At 50.0% G+C, this 23336-nt stretch overlaps 1 protein-coding gene across 5 annotated transcripts in view; it reads right to left on the bottom strand.

The window, feature by feature from the left end:
- Window positions 1–23336, bottom strand: part of CRTAC1 (cartilage acidic protein 1) — a 140760-nt gene that overhangs the window by 38881 nt on the left and 78543 nt on the right. For all 5 annotated transcript variants that reach the window (XM_006185083.3, XM_032491149.1, XM_032491147.1 and 2 more), the window contains exons 3-4: window positions 12185–12381; window positions 559–695 (exon numbers count right to left, since the gene is read on the bottom strand). In XM_006185083.3, coding sequence (XP_006185145.1) covers window positions 559–695; window positions 12185–12381 — 334 coding nt within the window. The remainder of the gene's footprint in view (window positions 1–558; window positions 696–12184; window positions 12382–23336) is intronic.

The raw sequence follows: 23336 nt of genomic DNA, 5'->3' as shown, positions 1-23336 counted from the left end.
TAGACTAGCAGGGCAGGGGAGCATTGACGGAGCTACTGATTAACTAAAGTACTTGTTCGTTCAGGCAACCCTCCACTTACTCGTCCATGAGCCTTTGCTGTGCCTTCATTTGCTCCATAAATATTAATGGGGGGGGGAGGCAATGGCTCCATGCCTGGCACATAGTAGGCGCTCAATAAATACGAGTTGAATAAATGAATGAGTGAGCACTAGGCTTAGAGGGAGATTCGGCTTCATGTCCGAGCCACACCGCCAATCCGTTTCAGATCCTCAGACAGGTCCCTGCTCCAGGCTGGGGCTCAGTGCCCTCCTCGGTCCAATGGACAGAATGATAACAGCCCCTGGTTTCTGGGAGGCCCTCATGGGAGAAAGGATGTGAAAGTATATGAGCACCAACTATGTGCAAGGCACTGTGGGAGCTGCCAAAATGAAGCAGCCTTGGATTCTGCCCTCGAGAGCCATGCTCTGTCTGGGGATGTCTGCCTGTGGGCTCCCCTTCAGGCCGTCACATTGCTGTGTGCCCTGCCTCCCCAGGCCTCCGTGCACCCCTAGACTCACCGTCCTGTCCACACAGGCCACGGAGCGCCCGGCAAAGAGGCTGGCCACGCCGCGGGCCACGTTGACCTCGTCACTCAGGATGTCTTCCCACCGGTTGTTGCGGAACTTGAACAACTTGTCTGTGTAGGTGGCCACCCCTGGAGAGAGGAGGAAAGGGAGGGCTGGTGGATGGTGGGGCAGTGTGCAGGGATGTCTGGGGCACCAGCCACAGGTGGAAGGGTCACCTGCTGCATGGTGAGCGCTCTCACAGCACTTACGCAGGCACCTGCGACCCTTCTCCTGGGGGACACTCAGGTATATTCTGTTGAGAGAAGAGACTCTGAAGCTTATGAAGATGACCAGCCCAGGTCTCAGGATCTTTGGATTTGGAAGAAGTGGGACCGCTACAGTATATCTGAGCTGAGCCTCAGCTGAGCGGAATCTCACGTTCTGCATTGCACTCCTGCAACACCACGACAGGCGACCTGGGGTTCCCAATATTTCACACCCAAACTCAACCCAGAACATCTCTTTCCCCAGGAGCTGCCCCCTACATTCTCTGCTGGATCATAGGACCTGACCTGGGTCTCAGAAGAAATGGTCCTGGGTGGTGGATGGGTTTCTAAGTCCAGATGCAGGAAGGGGCTGGAAGTTGAGCTCTGACAGGTGTAACACCAACACCCCTGGGGGACTGGATGGCAGCAGGTCGGCAGTCAGGTGGGGTGAGGGTTTGGGGCAGCCCTCTAGGGCAGGGGCTGCAACCTCTTTTGGATACCGACACCTTTGAGAACTGGATGGAGGCTAAGGACCCTTAGCCCAGGGAGTCCTACATCTGTACCCTACAACATGCCATATGGAACGGAAGGTCTCTGGCCTCCAAGAAGCTTTACTCTGGGGACATGGGGAAGACCTTCTGGTCGCTGGAGGCTTAACCCTTCTAAGACCACTAAGGCAGCGCTCTCCCCTCCACCCCAGTGCAAGAATGAACTAGGGTTTGCAAAAGCGACCCTGAAAGTGAGTGAGTAGGAATGAGTAGGAGTGAGTGGGTGTGTGAGAGTGAGAGTGTGAGTAAAAATGAGTGAGTGTGAGTGAGTGAGTAAGTGTGAGACTGAGTGAGTGAGTGGATAAGGGTGAGCATGTGCAGGTGAGGTCTGTGCATAAAAGGACCCCTCAGGTGGCTCTGCTCAGGAAGGATGAAGGGTTTGCTCTCTGAATGGCCTCACACAGGGACTTCCTAAGACCACAGAAACCCATGGGGGCTGATGCATCATCTGTGGGGCCTGGCGTTGGCTTTAGGGCTGCTTGCTGGACGCCAGGGAGCTGGCATGGGAGCAGAGCACCCTGCCCTGCCTGACCTCCCGGCAGCACAGAGGCCTTGAGCAGGCAGACTCAGGAGTCCTGCAGGTGTTGTCGGGAGGAGGTTTGGGCTGAGGAGCACAGCTGGGGTCTGCACAGAGCTGCTGTGACTTGGGAGGGCTGCCCACTGGGGCTTCTGAGGGGCCCATTCCGGACAGAAGCACAGGTGCTGACTCAGACGGCCTGAGCCCATGTCCTGCTCTGGCTCCTGTTCACTCTGGGGCCACAGCTGGTCCTTATCCTCTTCCAGCCTTGGTTTCCTCATCTGACAGTTGGGGGTAGCAGTTGTGCCTCCTCCCTCCCAGCGTCACTGTGGGAATTTCTGGAGAAAATGCCTGGCAGTGGGTAGGTCAGGCACACAGGAGGTCCTCTGGCTACTCCGCACCCCCTAGGGGCCACGGTCCTTCCTCACGATCCCCGGGAGCCAGATATGTTTAGAAATTTAGATTTTTTTCCCCTTCATATTTTAGAAAGGTAACACAATGCACACACTGTTTATTACGTAACACCCCCAGCAGGGACTGGGGCAGGACCCTGTAATTAAACACATTAATATTTCTGCAGCGAAATGTATGACTATTCACACTAAGGAGGATAAATAAAGCCCATAAGTAGCTCACGTCAGCTCAGGACAGGTTTTGCTATCAATTCACTTTCCCACAAACTTAAAAAAAGCACTTGAGGCTTTCAGAGTGTTTTGGATTTCAGGACTGCGGGAAAGGAACCGTGGGCCGAGACTGCCATCCTCAGGGCTGTTCCCGAGGCAGTGGCAGCCTTGCCATCACCTCCTGATGCCTGAGGGGCAGCCCGGCAGGCTTCCAGGTGTCCAGCAAGTGACCCTTGCCCTTCTCTGTCAAACCAGGGCCTCTGTAGACTGTTCCTCCCACTTGTCTAGCTCCCTCTGAAACACAGAAGCTTGGGCTGGGTGAGGAGGCTGGCAGCTGGGCCTCTGCAGAGCTCTGACAGGCACCTGTGCATTCAGCAGGAGAAATTTCTCAAGCTGCTGAGCTCCTGCCTCAGCTAGACAAGTAGAGAAACCAAGCCTGTGGTGACTCTATTCCCCCTCGTTTGCCTCATCACCTCCAATTCCTCCAGCTCCCCCAAGACAACATTTTTCAAAGTGTGCTTTGTGGATTCCTGGTCTCTGTGTCTGTGAGCTGCCTGAGAACATGCTCACCTGCGTTCAGGAAAGGCTGCACCTCCCATCCCCCTCTTGGAGAGTCTCCATGAACATGAGTCCATTAAAACTTTGAAAAGTCCTGCAATAAATTACAGGCTTAATTTGACTTAAGTCAGTCTTCCCCAAACATCCTTGGCCATGGAACCCGTTTTTGCAGCTCACCTGTTAGCACCTGCGGAGCTAGCACTGCTCCTCACACACTGCTGTCCTGGGTGTTGATGTCAGGCCAGGCTCTGGGCTTTGTGGCCAGAGGGGTTAAGGTGCCACATGTACTGTTAGCCTCTCCCCCTGCTCCAGCCTCCTGGCTTCCGACCAGGGACGCCCAGAAGAATAAACTAATTAAGGTAAAATGTGCAACAGTGATGCAGAGCCTTGTAGATCATAAAGGGGAACGGCAAAATCAATGGCAGCCCTTCTGCAGGCAGAGGCCCGGAGGCCTGGGCGACAGGAGGGATGAGAGCCCGTGATTTAGGAAGAGCAAACGCGCTGGCAGCTGCAACCTGGGTAATTAGGTGTGTCAGGAAGACAGATAAACAGCGAGCTGTGCGGGTCGATGGCACTGGCAATAAACACCTGGCACTGGCCCCTGGCCCATATCAGTGCATCATCCCACCTCCTGGCTGCTTGTAGCTGCACTATGCCCTGGGATCCCTCACTGAGTCAGGGGCAGCAGCTCCGGGAGAAGAGAGGCTGTCAGTTGCAGGAGGGGCTCTCTGAGTCCCTGGGGGAGACTCTCCGAGGGCAGAAGCCTGGGAGAAACAGAGGGTGTTCCAGGGCAGGGCAGGCGGCTCTGGAGGTCATGACCCCTATAAGTGGCACATCTGGGGACTCCCATTCCCACCCTGACTTTGGCATGTTGGCATTAAAGGAGGCTTGTAAGTCTCCGAGCCCAGTGGAGCTGCCAATTGCTGCCAGATGGCCAGGTGGAAAGGCCCAGTGGGTGAGGCTCAGGGGCCCACCACCCCCTGCCCGGTGCTGGGGAGGCCCCAGGGGAATAGGAGTCTCAGTCCCTGACTTGGGGCGCTTATAGTTCATTTGACAACTGGAGGGCTAGGGAGAGGAGATGCCTTGGAACTGCAGTAAAACCAATACTACTTAACATTCCTACAGCACCTTCTACATGCCAGGCACTTCACACATTCAATCACGGACCCTGGCTGCCACAACCCCACGAGATGGGTACTATTTTCATGCAAAATTTACAGATGAAGGATCTGAGACACGAGAGGCAAGGGGACTTGCCTATGATTCCACAGCTAGCAGAGCCCGACGGGCTCAAGACAGCACATCCTGCAGATGCTGTGCAATCAGGATGGGAGAAGCCACAGTGATCAGGGAGGGCTTCATGACAGAGGAGTCGCCTGAACTGGGACTTGAATCGTCACTCAGTATTGCCAGGCTCTGTGTGAAACACTTTCTTTTCTTTCTTTTTTTTAAAAAACAACCATCATGTTGCCTAAACCCCACAGCCACCTTGAGAGGTGGTATAGCTTCATTTTACAGATGGAGCAATTGAGGGGCAGAGAGGTTAAGTCAATTGCCCAAGAGCAAGTAAGTAGTGGAGACAGTCAAACCCAGGTCTTTCTGACTCCAAAGCCTGTGCTTCTGAGCACTGCACTCCACAGCTTAGTCTGTGGAGAGAGGAGGGGTAGTACTAAAGGCAGGCGAGGGGCATAGGCAAAGGCACAGAGGGGACACTGAGTTCGCCTAGAGAGGAGGCTAGTGCGGGTAGAGGAGAAGCATGGCAGGGCAGGAGGGACCCACTAATTCCAGGACTGAGGGTGAAGGGGCTGTTGGTGGTTTCTGATCTGGGGAAGACAGGGTTTCTGAAAGATTTGCCTGGCAGTGGAGTGAGGTGTGGGCTAACAAGGGAGAAAATGAAGTAGGGAGACACCTCTGGAGTAGCTCAGGCATGATCCAAGGTGGCGACAACAGGAGTGGGGAAGAAACTCCGGGTGCAGGAGGCTGGAGCAGGAAGGGCAGGAGGGATTGGCTGCGAGTCAAGCAAGGAAGTGGTCCACAGTGTGGGGACAGGGATGGAAACAGGGACATCAGGCCAGCTGAGAGTGGGAGCAGGAGCTTGGCATTTGAGGTGATGACAAGGTGGCTGAGAAGGCATGCCCAGGAGGTCACTGATCATAAGGGACAGAAGCTGGCAGAGTAGCGAGGCAGGAGCTGGGGCAGAAGGGAAAGACCAGCACCAAAGACTGAGTCCCAGGGAGGAGCCACATTTGGGTGTGGAAGGAAGAAGGGGCTAAGGCAGAGGAGTCATCAGACAAACAGAAAAGAGAAAGGTTCTGCCTTAAGGGCAGTGGTGTCAATCAAGCAAACGGCCCTCAAGTCACCATCCTGTCATCTGCTCCACACCCAGCTCTACCCCTAGAAGGTAACTTGGAGCCACTGGGAGAGTGAGTTTGGGCAATAAAGGGCTTTTCCTAAGGAGTGCCTCCTCCCCCAGGCTGTCCCCGCCCCAGGGAGGTGACCTGACTCATGGTCTGGTATTGGTGGCAAAGAGAAGGTGGGCAAGTGCACCAGGCAGGGAAGAGGGCTCATCCTCCAAACTTTCTTAAGGCAAAGAGAATTACTGCCAAGCAGCAGGGTAGGGGAAGTAGCCAGCAACATCCCTGGCCTAGGCTGACCATGAGCATGTCGTGGACCTGTCCTTTTCTTACCTGTAAAATGGGATAATGAGAATGACCACTTATTTCTGAGGCTGTTGTGAGGATTAAATTAGATAATGTAAGTAAAGTACTTAAAAGGAGACCTGGCTCATGATAAGTTCAATAAACAGTAACAGTAATACCACCACCATCATCATCATCGTCATCACCACTGTCCTCATCTTCATCCTCCTTCTCATCACCACCATCCTTACCACCATCATCTTTATCAGCCAGGGCATTACAGGGCATGGCCACTGCGGGTACTTAATGAGCCATATCCTAGAAGGAAACTGTGATATTAAGTATAAACTGCTTTACAAGACTTAGTCAATGGAAAACCAGCGAAGCAGTGATGGCCCCAGGGGAAAGAAGCACTAGTTCTGGCAAAGGACACTTTAAAAGAGAATGAACCCAGGCTCCCCTGTGTCCTCTGATATAATTTCTGACCCCAGTCTTTCTTCTTCCACCCCAGGAAGAAGAGGGAAATCTGATCAACCCCTGCTGGATGCTCTCCCACATCAGCTCAGTTGGTTCTCTCTACAGTCATGTCTGGAGGATAGATTCTTCACCTTATAGAGAGAAACTGGGGCTCAAAGGATTAAGCCATTTGCCTAGAGTTGCAGAGCTGTTGTTAAGCAGCAAGGCTGAGCTTCAAACTGTGGTCTGACTGCAAAGATCCCCATAACATACTAAAGAGCTGGGCAGGGGCGGGTGGAGGGTTGGTTCCCAAGGAAGCTTGTTCTGTGTTAGAACCAAGGAAATAGCTCTCAGGGCCCCATACTCTTTATGGTGCTGCTTTGAGAGCATGGTCCCACCCTGGCTTCTTCTGGGGCCATGTGTGAATGAGGCACAGTGAGGGTGGGGGTGGGGAGCCAGAGAAGTTCATGAGCTCATCTCTGCAAACAAGGTCATGCTGGGTGAGCTGCAAGTCTGAACTTTGCGTCCAATGGAAATCTGGCTGGGGATCAGGAGGCCCTAAGATCCATCTCAGGGCCTAGAGGATCCTAGGAAAAGAGGGTGGAGACTCAGGGCAGTGTGTCTTGGGCTTTACCAGGCACAGGAAGTCCTGGCCATCCTGTTAAAATGCTGATTCTGATCCAATAAATCTGGGGTGGGGCCTGAGATTCTGCATTTTTATGAGCTTCCGGCTGTTACCAGGGCTACTGGGCTGCGAAACATGCTTTGAGAAACGAGGTGTTGAGTATCTGGGTGCAGTGGGAACGGGGGCTGGTAAAGGAGCTGCAGGACAATGGGAGCACGCTTGAGGCAGAAGCCTCATCTACTGTGTAGGCAGAAGAGGCAGGAGGTGCAAGGCGCCCCCGATCCCCTTTCTTCTCTCTGGCACAGCGACTGACGCCTCCTCTCCAAGAGGTTACAAAAGCTCTGCTGAAGGCCTAAGTATAACACAGAGCTCAGAAGCCATCATAGAAAAGAGCGATAAATCCCAGTCCATAAAAATAAACATTTTCCACATTGCAAAACTCACCACGAGCAAAGACAAAAGAAAAATGACAAACAAGAGGAAACTCTGCACAACTTGCATTACAGAGAGCTGGTTTCCCTAATTTATAAACAGGTGTTACAAATCAATAAGAAGAAGGCCAATAATCAATAGAAAAAAATGGGCAAAGGCTATGAGCAGGCATGAGACTCAAATATATAAAAATATGTTCAGCCTCACTCATTTTAAGAAAAATGAAAATTAAAACTATACTTGATACCAATTTTTTCCTATCAGATTAGCAAATATTTTTTAAAATGATGACGTGTTGGTGAGAATGCTGGAATAGGAAGAGCTCACTTGCGTCAGGGCTGATGGGAGTTTAATTAGGACCGTTCCTTTGAAGGACCATTTGGCCATGCCTATCAAAACTACCCCTGTATATTCCTTGCTGCAGCAATTCCATTTCTATGACTTTACCTTACAGATACATCTGCAACTGTGGAGAATGGCATGTTGTACAAGCTTATTCATTTGGTGGCACTGTTTGTAAGCAATCTAAATATTCACCAACAGAGGACCAATTTAGTGAACAGCAAATCTACACAATGGAGTACTAGATAGCCATAAAAAGAATGAGCATGCTCTCTGTGTGCTGCCTTGAAATAATGGCCAAAATTGATTGTTAAACAAAAAAAAGTAAGGGGCAGGCATTGTGAGCTGAGCTGCTACTATATGTATAGAAAAGGAGGAAAGGGTATGAAGTATATGTAGACAGAAGATAGTAGATGGTCAGTGACCATTCTGTTGAACTGAATGAAATAAAGAAGTTGTGGGGCTCACAGTCTATTCCTGAGTTCCTGGATGTGGAGGGAGGTGCTGGAACGGGCCTCTTGTCCCCTCTTTGTTCCGCACATGCTCCTACCTGGTTTTTAAAGAGTAGTGTTGCCTGAAACACAATGGCTACTACTTTTCCAGATCAGTTAAGCCATATGCTGGTTTCCTGATCCAGGCCTCTTAGGATTATGGTCTGTCTTTCTCTGTTCCCTCCCTCTTACCTGCTTTCTAATTCTTAACATTTGAGTCATGCTTACCTAGTGCCCTCACCTCACTGGTGTCTTGTTTATATGATGGTCGTTTTTCCTTTTTGCTCCCAGAGTCTCTCATCTGGGGCCTGTGGCCCCTCTGCATCAGGGCATCTCTAAAGGTTCTGGCTTTCTTCATGCCACAGAATTACAACAGCTATTGCTTAGAGAGCACATATGAGTCCTAGACACCATAATAAGTGCTTTTCATTCATCATCTCAGCTGTTCATTCAAAGAAGTGTATTAAATGTTACTAAGTGACACCATCATGTCTTTGGTCCTGGAGATACAGCAAAAAACAAGACAAAGTTTCTATCCCCATGGCATTTAGCAGAAGCGTAGAAGAGAGGAGCAACAAACACATAACATACTTTCAGACGGTGGTAAGTGCTCCCAAGAGAAATGAACCAAGTTAAAGGCACAGAGAGTGATAGGGCAGGATTTTAAGGTGTCTAGGGAAGACCTCATCAGAGGAGGGGCCTGGGTGAAGGGAAGGAGTGCTTCCTGAGAACAATGGTGGGAAAAGCATTTCGGGCAGAGGGAATAGCAAGTACGAAGGCCTCAGGTGGGAGTGCGGTGAGCAACAGGGAGAGTCGGGGAAACGGAGTTAGAAAGGAGGAGTGGCTTAAAGAAGGTGGCAGGTGATGGTAAAGACTTTGGATACAGTCTATGGAGACACTGGAGGGAGTTGAGCTTATGAAGTTGGTATGATTTCTCCTGTTCTCCATGTGAAGGGGTGGAGACCGAGAGAGGTCAAGCATCTTGCCCAAGGTCACCCAGTAGGTAAGGGACAGAGCCCAGGTTTATACAGACTGACTTCCACAGGAGACTGCCAGGATGCAGGGTCCCAGCCCTCCTCCGGGACTCCAGTGCAGACATCCCAAGGCTGGCTGAGGGAGAGGACAGCGGCTGTCCTTCCATAGTACCCTCCAATGATCAGGCCCGGGCTAAAGGACCCCCAGTCATAAGCCATAGGCAGGTATGGGCTGGCTGGGGCCGCTGGAGAGGATCTCAGGTTCCCCATGGTGGGCAGGGTAGCAATGGCTGAGCGTCGTGCCAGCTGGACCCAGGGAAGTGCTGACATGACACAAGTGTCCCAGCTTCACACCCTACCCACTGTCAATGAATCAATGGAATCACTCAACTGAAAAATTAACTCAAACACGCGGAAGGTCACTGGGAGGTGCATGCCTGTAGCTGAGGCTGCTGGGCACTGTCACCCTTACCCCAGCTCTGGGGACCCAGCTCCAGCCTCTCCCAGATAAACACTTGTGCCCTCAAAGCCAGGAAGTCCAGGACCTTCCGGGGGGCTCCATTCTGCCTGCCTCTCCTTGTCTTCTCTTGGTTGGCAAACCTCTCAGGCCTAACGGCTCGTTCCTTGTCTGTTCCCCCTGGATTTATTTATTAAGTTTTAATCGGACTCTTAGGATGTTCAAGGTCTGGCTGGGCCAAAGTGGGACACAAAATGACCAATACAGGGACCTTGTTCTCAAGGAGCTTAGAGTCCAGGGGCTAGGAGAGAGGAGTCAGATTCCTAGAGAAATATATGGCTGAGTTGGGGAGAGAGGGCAGGATTTTTGTCTGTTTCATTCATTGGGGGTATTATCCTCAATGCCTAGAATAGTGCATAGCAAATGGTAGGTGCTCAATAAATACTTATTCAAGGAATGAATTCATTAGCGAGTGAATGGGGTGGTGGTTAGGCTGAGCATGGAACCAGCATGACTCTGGGGTATGGCCCTCAACCTTGACTGCACAGGAGAACTGCCTGGAGAGCTCTCCACTCTCATAACTGTGTCCTGCCCCCAGAGGTTTGGATTGGACTGGGCTGAGATGCACCTTGGGAACTGGGAGTGTTCAAAGCTCCCCAGGAGGTTCTAATGTGCAGTGCAGCCTGGGCTGAGCACCACTGCTCTAGGATTCACAATGAAACACTCTAAGAGCCTGGGAGGGACTGCTGCTTCAGAGACACCTGACAGGTCCCAGCCCAGGTACTCTGTGTTCAGTGAGTAGGAAAGAGTCTGTCCCCTTCCTCTGGCATCCTGCCTGCCGAGCCCACGTTCAACACCCTCTTCTGCATTTCTGCTTCCCTCCAGCATCTTTCTGGGGACTCACCCCTTCCATAGCTGTCCCATGTGGCTGCTCCCCTCCTGACCTTGCCCCACATTAAAGGGTTGATCAGCCCATCAATTAATTGTGTCCTAATCCAATCTTGGCTTGGTTGGAGAGGGCAGTAAATCCAGCTGGGTAATCATGCCCTGATATTTGTGTAAGGATAATTACTATCTCTCAGGCCTCACTTGGTGGCAAGATGAGATGAAAACCCATAAAACACCACTCGGGGCTGTGGCTCATTGTTTCTTGGCTGCGCAAGTCTGGCTGTCAGCCAGTCAGCTCCGCCTGCCCCTGCCCTTGGCACCAGCCCCAACCTCTTCCTCTCCCATTCATGCAACTGGCAGGGCTCAATATTGGGGCAGTCTGGGGCTGGATCCTGGCTTGGGCTCAGCAACCAGTAGGGCAACATTATGGGCCCATGGGGAAAGCCTGTGTGTTTGTGTGTGTGAGCAGGGAAGGTGGTCCCCACAGCCAGGTAATCACCTGCCTCCACAAGGTTGGGGGATTCAGGATGATGAATTCACATGTCTGAACCACAGAGTGTTGTCCAGACCAACCCCTTGCTGCCTGCTGCCATCAGGAAGAGTCCAGTGCACATCTAACCTGGCCCTGCAGGGACAAGCGGTCCTGCATCCTCCAGGAGGAAGCCGTGGCCTGGAACTTCCCTGCAGATGTTATGGTCCCATGGGAGCAGACTTGGACCTGCAGCTCCAAGAACATTGTCTTGAGCATTAACTATAAGCCTGGCTCTCCACTAGGCCCCAAGGATGTCAGATTGAGTAAGGCCATAGAGTGTGTTGATTAAGAGGATGGATCTGGTGTCAAACACCTGGGTTTGAATCCTGGGACTTACAAGTTGTGTGGCCTTGGGCAAGTTATGTGACCTCTTTGTGCCTCAGTTTCCTCAGCTATAAAGTGGGCTACATCAGTACCTACGTAATTGAGCTGTTGTGAGGCTTACATGAGGTGACTAATACAAAGCACTCAGATCCAGGCCTGGCACATAGTAGGTGCTACTTAAGTATCAGCTGTATAATTAGTATCATCATTGCTACTATTATGCAGCCTTCTGGGCATCAGTTTCTGTCAGCCATTGCTTGGTATGTACGACCTCGCTACCCAAAGCGTGGTCCCTGGACCAGCAGCAGCATCATAGCCCAAGAGCCTTAGCAATGCAGAATCTCGGGCCCAGACAGGCCTGCTGCATCAGAATCTGCATTAACACAGACCCCTGATGACTGGGATGGCCTCTCGGCTCTTGGGAAAGCAAGGTCTGTCTTCCTCCAAGTTCTATCCCCAGCACCTAGCATTTTTAGTCTGGCATGGAGTAGGGGCTCGGCAGGAATGTGGAGTGAAAAACTGAGCTCAGCTGAAAGCTGTGAGGGGCCCTGGAAGGATTTCTAAGCATTTTAGAAAGATCCCCTGGAAGCAGCATGCAGGGGGCCAAGGGTGGACCATGGAGGTGAGAAGTGCTGAGCGGCTGAGCCACGGCAGGAGCAGTGGGGAGAAGAGCGGGGGGTCAGGAGGACTGGGGAGGTGAAGAGGATAAAGTCCAAGGGAGAGGACTGGTCTTCTGCTCAAGGCCTCCCTCTCCAGGCCTGGGGGCTGGGAGATGAGAAAAAGCTTCCCACATAAGAGAAGAAGGGGTCCTCCTGGGGTGTCCCCGCTGGGACAGAGCAGGGTCCTGGAGGCAGCAGGAACTGTGGCTGGGGGAGCCGGTGACAGTAACCCGAGGAAGGCTGTCCCTTCGTGGGTGCTGTGAGGGAGGAGGTGGGAGGCAGGGGGCCTGAGGCCCCAAACCCTTACCCGAGAAGGCATTGTTGGTGTTGAGGAAGTAGATCTCCTCACGGCCATCCCCGTCGATGTCGCAGGCTGTGACCCCGATGGCGTTGCCCTGCCGGTCCCGCAGCGCATAGTAGGGGGAGCTGCGCTCGTCTACCGCGATGTTCACCAACCGCTTCTGGGCCCGGTCGTACTTCAGAACCAGGTTGGGGCCGTTGTACCTGGAGAAGGAACGGGGAGGGGACGCTGAGGATGAACAGCTGGGCCCACTGGTTGCACCCGACCAGGGCAATGGGCTCAGAGTCCTCCTGGACAGGTTCAATGTGGGGACAATTCGGCCCCAGAACATTCCCAAGGCATCACTGTATTCCTGGGGAACCCTTGGCTGCCCACCTCAGGGTTTCCGGGTGTTTGACGAGTATCCCTGAATCAGATATGGACACAGGCAAAGTGAGAGTCACCTGGGCCCACATGGGACACAATATAAGGAGCAGGGCAGTGGAGGGGAGTGGGCAGCCAGTGACAGGCTTTGCTGAAGAAAACAAAAAACTCCCTGACATTTATCTTGCCGATTTCAATGTAAAAGACACCTTCATATTTATAATCTCATTCACTTAAATCTAACAACAATCACGTGATGTAGGCTGTATTATTAACCCATTTTTTACAGATGAGGCAACTGACAAACTTCGTTAGGGAAAGTGAGGCTCAGAGAGGTTGAGTGCCCTTCCCAAGATAACACAGCTAGTAAGTGTCAGGTGCTGGGACTCGAACCCAGGCCCTCTCTGCTATCCCAAGAGCCAGCCCTTGTGTGAATGAGCCCTGGTAGAGCAGAAAGCTTTGTCACTGAGGTTTGGAATGACTCTCTCGATAGAAAGTCCCAGCATTTAAACAGTAGTATGAAATCAGAAACAGGAGATTCTGAACACCTCTAAAGTCATCAGGGAGACCTGCTGGATCTTTTCTTGAGGGACTCAAAACAAAAGACGAAAGCGCTCCTCAGTCCTCATCTCTCTCTTGCTTGACTCTCCCACGACCACATGATCTCCTTGCTGCATGCTCTTGCCTCGGGGACTTCTGCCCAGGATGCTTTTCCTCCAGATATCCACATGGCTGTCTCCCTCCTTCTCCTCCTTCAGCCCTCGTGCAATCGTCCCTTCCCTTCTCATTGAGGCTTTCCTGCCCACTTTCCTGAAACTTGCCACCACCGCCACCCTGTATTCCTCATTTCTCACCCCTGCTCTCTTTCTCATGGCTTTACCCCAGCTGACAATTCTCTGAACTCCTGTGTATCTCTTCCTTCCCTGTCTGATCCCACTAGAATGTCAGCTACACGAAGGCAGAACTTTTTGTCTGCTTTGTTCCCCAGGGCCTAGAACAGTGCCTGGCACAAAATAGGTGCTCAGTAAATACTTGTTGCCATTGTATGAGTAAATCCTCAGAGTCCATGTCTGAGTCATAAGGGCTTAGGTGTCCTGCAGCCAATTTCTTCCCATCGCCCTTCCATCTGGAGAGAGTGGTGTGCCCAAGGTCACCCCAGGCAGCACAGCCATGAATGTCTGAAGGCTCCTCCTACCTCCTGGAGCACCAGCCTGCCAGGCTCTCCAAAGGAACCCGGCCAACCCCCATCCATTAGTTCCCGGTCTCCTGCCTTTGTTTTAACCCGAGCATGCACATCCTGAGTGAAGTTCAGCTGCCAGCCTCTGGACGGTCCCCAGCTGAGAATACCGCGGAGGAGGAGGGGTGGACAGGGAGAAGGCTGAAAGAACTCTCCAAGGTCTTTGAGAGAAATCACTTCTTGCTTTGCTGAAACAGATCCAATTTGGCCCTCTCCTTCGTCACCAAGATGCAGAGCCAGTGAAGTCTGGGGGATGCTCAGTGACTGGCCTGGTGCCTTCTGGCATCCACAGTGTGCGAAAGGGGAGACAGAGCTCACTGGGGGCTGAGTCAGCACCCGGTGATGGAAGCTGGCACCTTAGTCGCCTTGATGAAGTGTCTGAGGGCTGTGCATCGAGGGCGCGGCATGACCTATGGGACACGTTTAGGCAGGAGAGACGAGACAGAACGCTTGGGTTCCAGCATGGCCAGCAGCCGGCTCCAGCTCCCAGGGGCAGGAAGTGGTTTCCGGGTGCTAAAGACTAGTCCTCAAAGCTTCTGGGTCTTCTGTTTACTACCAATACTGCTCCTCAAAAGACACTATAGTTCTGGGGCGCTGGCCTTGCTAAAAGCACTTTCCCATGCATTGCCTCAGCTGAGCCCCGATAATCCCATAAAGAAGGTAGAGAAGGCATTTTTCTAGAAAAGGAAACAAAGGCTCAGAGAGGCAAAGTGAGCTGTCCAAGGTTACACAGCTCGCACAGGGCAGCATGAGGCTTCTCACTGTCTTCGAGTCCTGTGCTCCTTCCACACTGTCTACAACGCCAGCACTCTTAGTCCTCTGCAGTTTCTTCTGATGGTCTCTTCCAAAGCAACGGCCATGGAAATGCCCAAGAACGTCACGTAAACAGAGGAGATCGTAACCCTACGTTTCTACAACACTTGAAAGTTTATAAAGCACTTCCTCGTCCTTGATTTCATTTGCTTCTCTGCAGGTCTTGACTTCCAGAGGTTACTTTTGTGACCTTAGGCATCACATTCCATAACATGTTTAAACAAGAGGTTCCAGAGCCAGCGTGTAAAAGGCCCTAGACTAGGTGCTGTGTGAGAGCCATTCTCAGTCTATTGCTCTTGAAATAGGGTCTTGAGTCTAACTAACCTCAGGGGGTGGACAGAGCGGGTGAGTCCCCCTTCTCCCCCAGCCCCAGGCTATGGCTGAGGAGCCACATATAAAGTCCAACGCTGACACTCATCCTTCGCACCCTGTGTCCCTTGGGTCTCCCAGAGTATCTTCACAATCCCCTGGAGACAATCCCAGTGGAAGTTCCACCCATATTGAGGCTGGTCCTTTCACCTTGAATCTCAGGGTGGTGGGTGTGCACACAGGGTGTGTGGCCCTTGGGGAGCGGGTGGCCCTAGATCATGGCTTCTTTGAAGAACCTGGGGGTGCTAGTTCCAGGGCACTCCCTAAGGGGTGGGGGTGGCCCAAATTCCTCCATCTGTTATAGCTGAGCATGTGCCACAGAGAACCCCCCAAACTTACATGGCAGCCTGGGATGAATCCTGACACTCTTACCTCTCTGTTTCACCCTCCCCACCAAGGAGACACTGTAGCCAGACCAATGGCTCCCGGGTAGGGGTCCCAGCACACCGCAGTGCAAGGCCAGGCGGTGGGGCATGGACCTGCCACTTCTTCCCTCCACCTGGGCTGCCCTTTGCTGGGCCTGCTGCACTGGTATCCAAGCCTCTCACAGTCTCCCACCAGGAGAGCCAGTCTTATCCCCTCCCCGTCTTCTCCAAGAAGCTGATGCTCCAGTGGGTTCCTTACCATCCCACCCCCTCCCGTGGGGGATGTTCTCCCCTCCGTCCCTTTCTCCCATAAAGCCTGCCCCTCCTCCTGGGCTAGATGTGATCTTCTCTTCCCCGGACACCCACAGCATTTTACACCTTGCTTATTCCCTCGAGGCAGAATTGTTTGTGTTCTAACATCACTTCCCCTCATTAAAACATATGCTCCTTGAAGCATGTGGGTGCATCTCTGCATTTGCTGTGCCTAGAGCCATGCAAGCATAGAGAAGGTCCCCAACAAATGTCTGTCCCTAAGAGTGAGTGAGTGAAGGAAAACAATCACGGGTAGTCCTCACAGAGCAGTCACCACGCACCAAGCACCCTTCTGAGCACTTTATTCCCACTACCTCATCTCATCCTCATGACAATCCTAGGATTTTACAGCTGTGGAGACAGGTACAGAGGCGAGCCACAGTCACTAACCCAGGGAGCTGGACGTAAGGGACATGGGATTTCACCATCTCCTCTCTCTGGCATGTGCCCGAGATTGCTGGATGCTTCTAGAAATTCAGGAGGCTATGAAGCTCAGTTAAACAGGCTTAGGAAGTGGGACAGGGTCGTATGTTCTTGAAAAGCAGCTGCGACTTCATAATGTCAGAGGCTGGGCCAGTAGCAGAGGTAATTGGCTCGGCAGCAATTCAAAAATCTGCTCGTGAGACGCCAGCAGGGCACAAACCATTCCTGTGTGAGTACTGCCCAACTGTCACGCCGGTCCCCTGGGAGGGGCTGCTGCGGACAGGGAGGGGCCTCGGGCTCCAGCAGCCTGGGCGTGGGGTCTGGGCCTCCATTTCCCGGCTCTGACCTTAAGCTTATCACTCAGTTCCTCTAAGCTTCAGCTTCCTCACCTGAACTCCGCAAGGATGAGACGGAGTGTGTGATAACACTTGGCAAACTGTGAAGAGTTACACAATTATAAGTTCCCATCATTATTAAAGAAAACTGAGCCACAAGCTCTCACTCTCTGGAGGGATCATTTTGAATCACCAAACATACTCTAATAGTTCTCATCCCCAAACACCCAACCTGGGACCTCTCATCATCTGCTGTGTATTTCTTTATTTCTCTTTGTAACTAAACTCAAAGAGTTGTCTTCACAAGCTGCCCCCACTTTCTCACGGCCCATGTACTGCACCCCAATCCACATTCCATCCCCCAGTCCCCCAACTCTAGCAGAGATGCTCTTGTTATGATCATTAGTGGCTTTCAAGTGGCCACAACTAAGGATGCCCTTTCTGTCCTGCCTCCCGGGGCCCTTCAGCTGCATCCGGCTCACAGTGGCCTGCGCTGCTGGCCACTTCCCTCTGGAAACACTCTGCTCTCTCTGCTCTGAGGACGCCACCCTCCTCTGGTTTTTCTTCTTTCTCTCTGGTTCCCCCTCCTTTCCTCTCTGCAGGCTCTTCCTCCTCTTCCTGCTCTCTTTTTTTCCCCTCCAATAGACATAATGATGTTTTATTAAGTAAAGAACTGATCAAGTCACAAAAATTTCTTTAATAAATTGATATGTAATTTTTATTTTTTATACAATTTTTAAAGGTTATTTCCCTCTTAATGTTGGAGTCCCCAGGCCTGATCCTGGGCCCCCTTCTGTCTCCGTCCCCTTTCACTAGGGGATAACATCTGTTCCCATGACTGACAACTTCCAAATTTATATCTCCAACCCAAATCCCCAGTCCAAGCTCAGACCCATATATCCGACTGCCTTCTTGACATCTCCCCCTGCGTGCCTCACAGTCACCTCTGATGGAACGTGTCCAAAATGGAACTATCGATTGCTCGGCCCCCTCCTCCCTGCAATGGGCATCCGAGTGCTAAAGCCAGGAACCTGGTGTCAGCCTTGGTTCTCCCACCCCCTTGTCTTCACATCTAATTCATTGGCTGGTCCTGTCATTTCTACCTCTTAAAATATTTCAAATCCTTTCCCTTCTTTCCTCCCCCGCTGCCACTATCTCTGGAGAGCCTCCTTTCTCTGCCTCCCCACTTGCCCCCACCAATCAAATTCGCCCACACCATAGCCAGAGTCCTCTTTAAATATATAAATCAGATGAGCCATTCTCCTGCCTAAAACCCTGTGGTGATTTCCCATTATGTTAGAATGAAAGCCAGACCCTTTATCACTCCTGGCCTGGGAGCCTGGCTTGGTCTGCTTCCCACCTCGCTGCCCTCTTCCAGCCACACCAGCCTCCATCCAGCTCCTAACGGCTCAGCTGGTGCGGTCTCAGCCCTCCGACCAGAACAGGCTCCCTCCACTTCCCTCCTGAACTGGCTTCTTCTCATCCTTTAGGTCTCACCTTGAAAGGCATCTTGGAGAGACCTTCTCCTCATCTGTATTCAGTCACTGCATCCTCTGTCCCACTCTTGTTTGGCTACTTATTTATGTCCATTTCTCCCAGGAAGCCATAAGCTTCAGGAGGGCAGAGACTTGTGTCTGCTGTGTTCACTTCTGTCTCCCCATCACCTAGGGCATGATGAGTGCTCAATAAATACTTGTAGAGCGAACAAAAGAGAAAGAGCCTGTGGGAGTTACCAGATCATCCCTGGGTGGCTGAGCAAAAGGTCAACTGAGCCACCAATGTCTTGCCTGGCCTTTGACTCTCTACTTTCATTAGTTCCCAAGAAGTGTACAAACATAGTAATGACGAGGAGGCCAAGAGCCAGTGTCCTAGGTAAAGGTGAGAGAGAGTAACAAGGTGTTATATATAAATACAGAGGTACCTCTTCCTCTGTTGAGAATCACTGACCCATGTGAAAAAAAATCCAACTTAGGCAGTTCCATAAAGGGGAAGCCAGATGAAAGAATATAATAATTATTGGGTGCCTACTATACACTAGATTCTGTGCTACATATGACATCTCATTGTACATTAATAAAATTTTTTCTAAAATTTGAAAAGTATATAAAATACCCTATTTTGAAACTTAAGAATAGGGATTTTTTTTTAATTAAAAAGGAAAATAGTGAAGATATATAGCTATTGAGCATCACAGTCAGAGGAGAGATTTAGGCAAAAAGAAGAGACAAATGTACGTACACACAGAGAATGCAAAAGAGAGACACAAGAACATGCAAAATGGAAATGGAGAGGCAGTGAAGCCCTGAGCACAGAGAGAAACGCACATATGTGAAGACAGATAAAGACACTGGCCCACATAGATTCAGAGATACACGGAGGATACACAGACTAGGGAGACAGAGAGACCCCTGGAAAGACACAAAGTCATGGAAATATCAGCAGGGCTCTGAGATCACAGAGAAACAACCCAACTTGTGGCTGTTCTGGGCATTTACTCTAAAGATTTTTAAAGATGTGTGGCATCTTCACAACTACGGGCATGAGGGGTTATTTTATTCTTGGTTACTTTGATACTTTTATTTATGAGTAAAGGGAATTGCAAAGAAGAGTGACTTTCTGAAAGTCAAACAGCTAATCATTAGACAAAATAAACTGAAAGATAAACTTAGCCCTTAGTCTAAAGCAGGGATCAGAAAGACCAAAGCCTCTGGGCCAAATCTGGCCCGCTGCCTATATTTGTAAATATAGTTTTATTGGAATACAGGACTGCTCCTTCATTCACGCGTTTTCTATGACTGCTTCTGCTATACGACAGAGCTGAGTAGTTGCAACACAGACTGTATGGCCCAGACGCTGAAAATCTGTACCATTTGGCTCTTGACAAAAAAAATTTTTTAAAGGGTTGTCAGTCTTATATTATGCATATATTATAAGTTCTAAGGGATCATTATCATATCAGAACATAAAATGACAACAAGCCTTAGTGAAAATTCATTTGAGGTCCATGCTTGGGAATGTAGCTTTCTGAAACAAGTATTCAGAGAGGGTGTAAGTTGAATGGAAGGAAGATGTTATGTCTTAGGATGGAGATCATGAGGCAAAATAATCTGGGGGCATAAAAGAGACTGAGAAGAGTTGTGTAAAATGAGAACAGTGTTCGATACCTGGGGTTTATCCAAGGCTAAGAAATGAGCAGGTTGCTCTTCATGCACCCCAGTGATCACAGCAGCACTATTTACAATAGCCACAACATGGAAACAACCTAAATGTCCATACACAGATGACTGGATAAGGAAGATGTGGTGTATATATATATACAGTGGAATATTACTCAGCCATAAAAAGAATGGAATCATGCCATTTGCAGCAACATAGATGGACCTGAAGATGATCACATTAAGTGAAGTAAGTCAAACAGAGAAAAACAAATAATACATGATGTCACTTATATGTGGAATCTAAAAAAAAAAAAAATTTTTTTATTTACAAACCAGAAATAGACTCATGGACATAGGAAACAAACTGTTGCCAGGGGGGAGAGGTGGGGGAGGGGTAGATTAAGAACCTGGGATTAATGATGCATATTACTATATATAAAACAGATAAACAACAAGGACCTACTGTATAGCACAGGGAGCTATGTTCAATTTCTTGTAATGAGCTGTAAAGGAAAAGAAACGGAAAAAAATATATACATATGTATGTATATGTATAACTGAATTGCTCTGCCGTACACCTGAAGCTAACATTGTAAATCGACTACACGACAATAAAAAATAAGAATAAAAAAAAAGAAATGAGCATGTGCTCTTTAAGTGAGTGTGGCAGTTAAAGGGGTGTGGTAGCTGATCCCCAGATGGCTGCTATCATTTTCTTTCTTCTCTGTATGTGCATGTGATACTCCACCCATCAAGAGGTGGAATCTATTTTGTCTCCCCTGAGTCAGGGCTGGCTTTGTGATCTGCTTCGATTGGCAAAATATGGGCTAGGTCCGGCTAGCCTTAAAGAGGCCATCCAGCTTCCACTCTGTCTCTGGGGGAAGCCAGTCACCATGTAAGAAATCTGACTACCTTGAGACCACCATGGCTCTGAGGAAGCCCAATGTGCCCCATGGAGAGGCCCGTGGAAGAGCCCCGAGGCACCAGATAAACAAGTAAAGACTTTGGGGACCTACCAGCCCAGCCCAGACAGCAGGGTGAGTGACACCTGCTGATGTCACATGGAGCAGAACTCCCTGGCCCTCACCCCAGCTGACCCTGCCCAAATTCCTGACTCACAGAATTGTGAGAAAGGATAATTTGTTCTAAAGCCATTAAATTTTTTGAAAAGAAAGTAGATAATGACAGCCTATCATTTTAGACCTAAGGGGAAGAGGAAATCAACCCTGAAAAGTAGGAAAAAGCATTATTCATTAATCAGTAGAATTCTCTAAAGTAGCATCTGAATTCACAGTAGGCAGGTCTCCTCAAGGGAGGCCTAAATCCTTTGGGTTGATACTTGGATCTCAGAATATCTGAGGGTCTGTGCAGAGCCTGAGGGTGGAAGGGTAACGAGAGATACATGGATTCCAGAAGCCCCTGTTTTTCTACTCCTCCTTCGTGTTCTTTCCTTCTAGCCACATCTGGTTCCACTTTGAACGCACAACCTTGAACATGGATCGTTTCTTTGGAACGGTGCACAGTGCTCTTTTTTTCCTTTTTATAAATTTAATTCTTTGAAAGCCATTGAAGTTAAATAGGACCAGAAAACATATGGGAAGGCATTCCAACAGGAGATTCACAGATTGTATTTTAAAGAAGAGATATCCAGGTGCCAGGTATTAGTTTAAAGGAATGGAGACTTTAGTAATGGGAGGTTTCTAGCCGTGATGAGAAATCTGGGGCTGGGGATGTTACAGCGGAGTAAATTGGGTAAGTCTGGAAAAGGCATCCCAGAGAACAAATAAACAAACAAATCTGATCCTGAATTAGGAGCTAATTAGCCAGGGTGAAGAAGATGCCACAAACGCAGTGCAAAGAAGAAGGAGGTAACTTTAAGACGAAGGGTAAAAACCTTTTGTTCTAAGGGGTGGATGCTTTTTCAAGAAAAGGATGTTTGGCACTAAAAGGTCAGAATAATCTGCAGTGATGAGTGTCTGTGTCCTGTAAAAACTCCACGCAGATGGATTGATTTATGCCTTGTTCTAAAAAAGATCTGTGCTCAGCATGTGCTCTGTGCCCTTGGAATTTCTTCTATTTTGATGAGCATGGAAGCACCCAGAAGGCAGAGACTACCATTTGCAGCTCCATCCCCTCCATACCCAGGACAATGCTGGGAAAAGAGGTCTTCAGTCATGGGTGTTGATATTGTTGGTGATGATGATGGGGATGCAATGATGATGAGAATGAGGATGAAGACCATGACTCCCTCCCTCAAGGCATGTTTATTTCAAAAAGAAGAAGACAGGGTGGCAGGAATTCTACAAACTATCGAAGGAGGGATTCAGGTGACAGATGCAGGCTGGTTAACAGGATTTTTTGGTTGCAAGTGGCAAACATTCTACCTGAACCAACTGAAGAAAGCATTGGCTCAGGTGTTGGAACTGCCAGAAGAGCAACGGTAGAGGGGGCCTCGGGGTGACTGGAACCAGGGCTCTGGCCAGGGTGGGGTCGTCAAGACTTCCTCTCTCCCACCCTTTCCCCTTTTCTCTTTCTGCATCACCCTCTTCACAAGGCCTGACCTGCGTACATGCTCAGCCTCACACCTCAGCATCAGCACAGAGTGGAGAGGCTTTCTTTCCTTGGTTCCAATGTGAAAACCCCGGAAAAGGGCTCTGATTAGCCCAGGTAGGGTTACACTTCCATCCTTGGAGCCAGGATTGGGAGCCTACGGTTGACAGCCTTCAACTAGGACCAACGCTGGTGAGAGCAGCATCGCAGGAGCCATGTGTTTTCAGGAAGAGAAAGGCCAGGACGGATAAGGAACGTGTCTCTATAGAGACAGTCACTCATCTAGTCTGTACTTCTGGAGACAAACTTGCCAGGGCCTACTGATGGACGGCAATGATTCCTGGCACCGCTGAGTGCTTGTGTCCTCCAGATTATCTCAAGGTCCCCCTACTCCTCTCCAGAAGCCCCAGAAAGATGTAAACACAGACAGTGGAATGACTGTTTGACTCACTATGTTCTGGAAACGGGTCCGGTTCTTGGCTTCCTCCACAGGCCTCTGTTCCAGGCAGCATTGCTGGCGGCAGGAGGCAGGAGGGCACTGAGAGCGGGCAGTGACCTCCCAGTGTTGGGCGAGGGGGGCACAAGAAGAGCTCTGGCCCAACTCTGTGATCAGCTTGTGGATTCAGGCAGATCATGTTTAACTGCTGGGTCACAAAATATTTTAAATGTCTACTCAGACTTTCTTCCCTTCATGCTATAATTACGTAGAGGCTTTTAGCTAAAACCCTGTTGCTCTTTGCCTCTATTTCTCTTTCGATTAAGGAGGTGGGCCAATTTAGGGGCAGAATGGTGGGGCCAGTAGCCTACAGATAATTTACTCTTCTTTAAGAGTAAAAAAGACAAAGCAATCATTCTCCAGTGAGTTTATTCCCCTCTTCTGGGATCCTCTTTCCAGGTGGGGCATATTGCATGACACACAATGGAATTCTCTGCTCAGAGAGCCTCCAGCCTACTATGGCAATAGGGAGTGGCCCCAACCCCAAGCTTTCAGAGGAGCAAGGGTCACTTCTGCTGGGGGAGTCTTCATAAAGAAGGTTCATTTGATCTAGAACTTGAAGAACATATAGGATTTTAATAGAAGACATGAGTTAGACATTTACAAAGGAAATAGCGTGAGCTATGAAACAGATCAGAGAACAGAAAAATGTGGTTAGGAAATAGAGGGAAGGCTGGCTGGCACAGAGATGTGTTGGACAATTGTGGAAAAGGGTAGAAGCAAACTAAAAAGTTCAT

The sequence above is a fragment of the Camelus ferus genome, chromosome 11, assembly GCF_009834535.1.
Source record: "Camelus ferus isolate YT-003-E chromosome 11, BCGSAC_Cfer_1.0, whole genome shotgun sequence".
In the NCBI taxonomy this organism is placed as follows: Eukaryota; Metazoa; Chordata; class Mammalia; order Artiodactyla; family Camelidae; genus Camelus; species Camelus ferus.
Note: the sequence above shows the minus strand (reverse complement) of the source record. Positions and strands in the feature narration are given on the sequence as shown.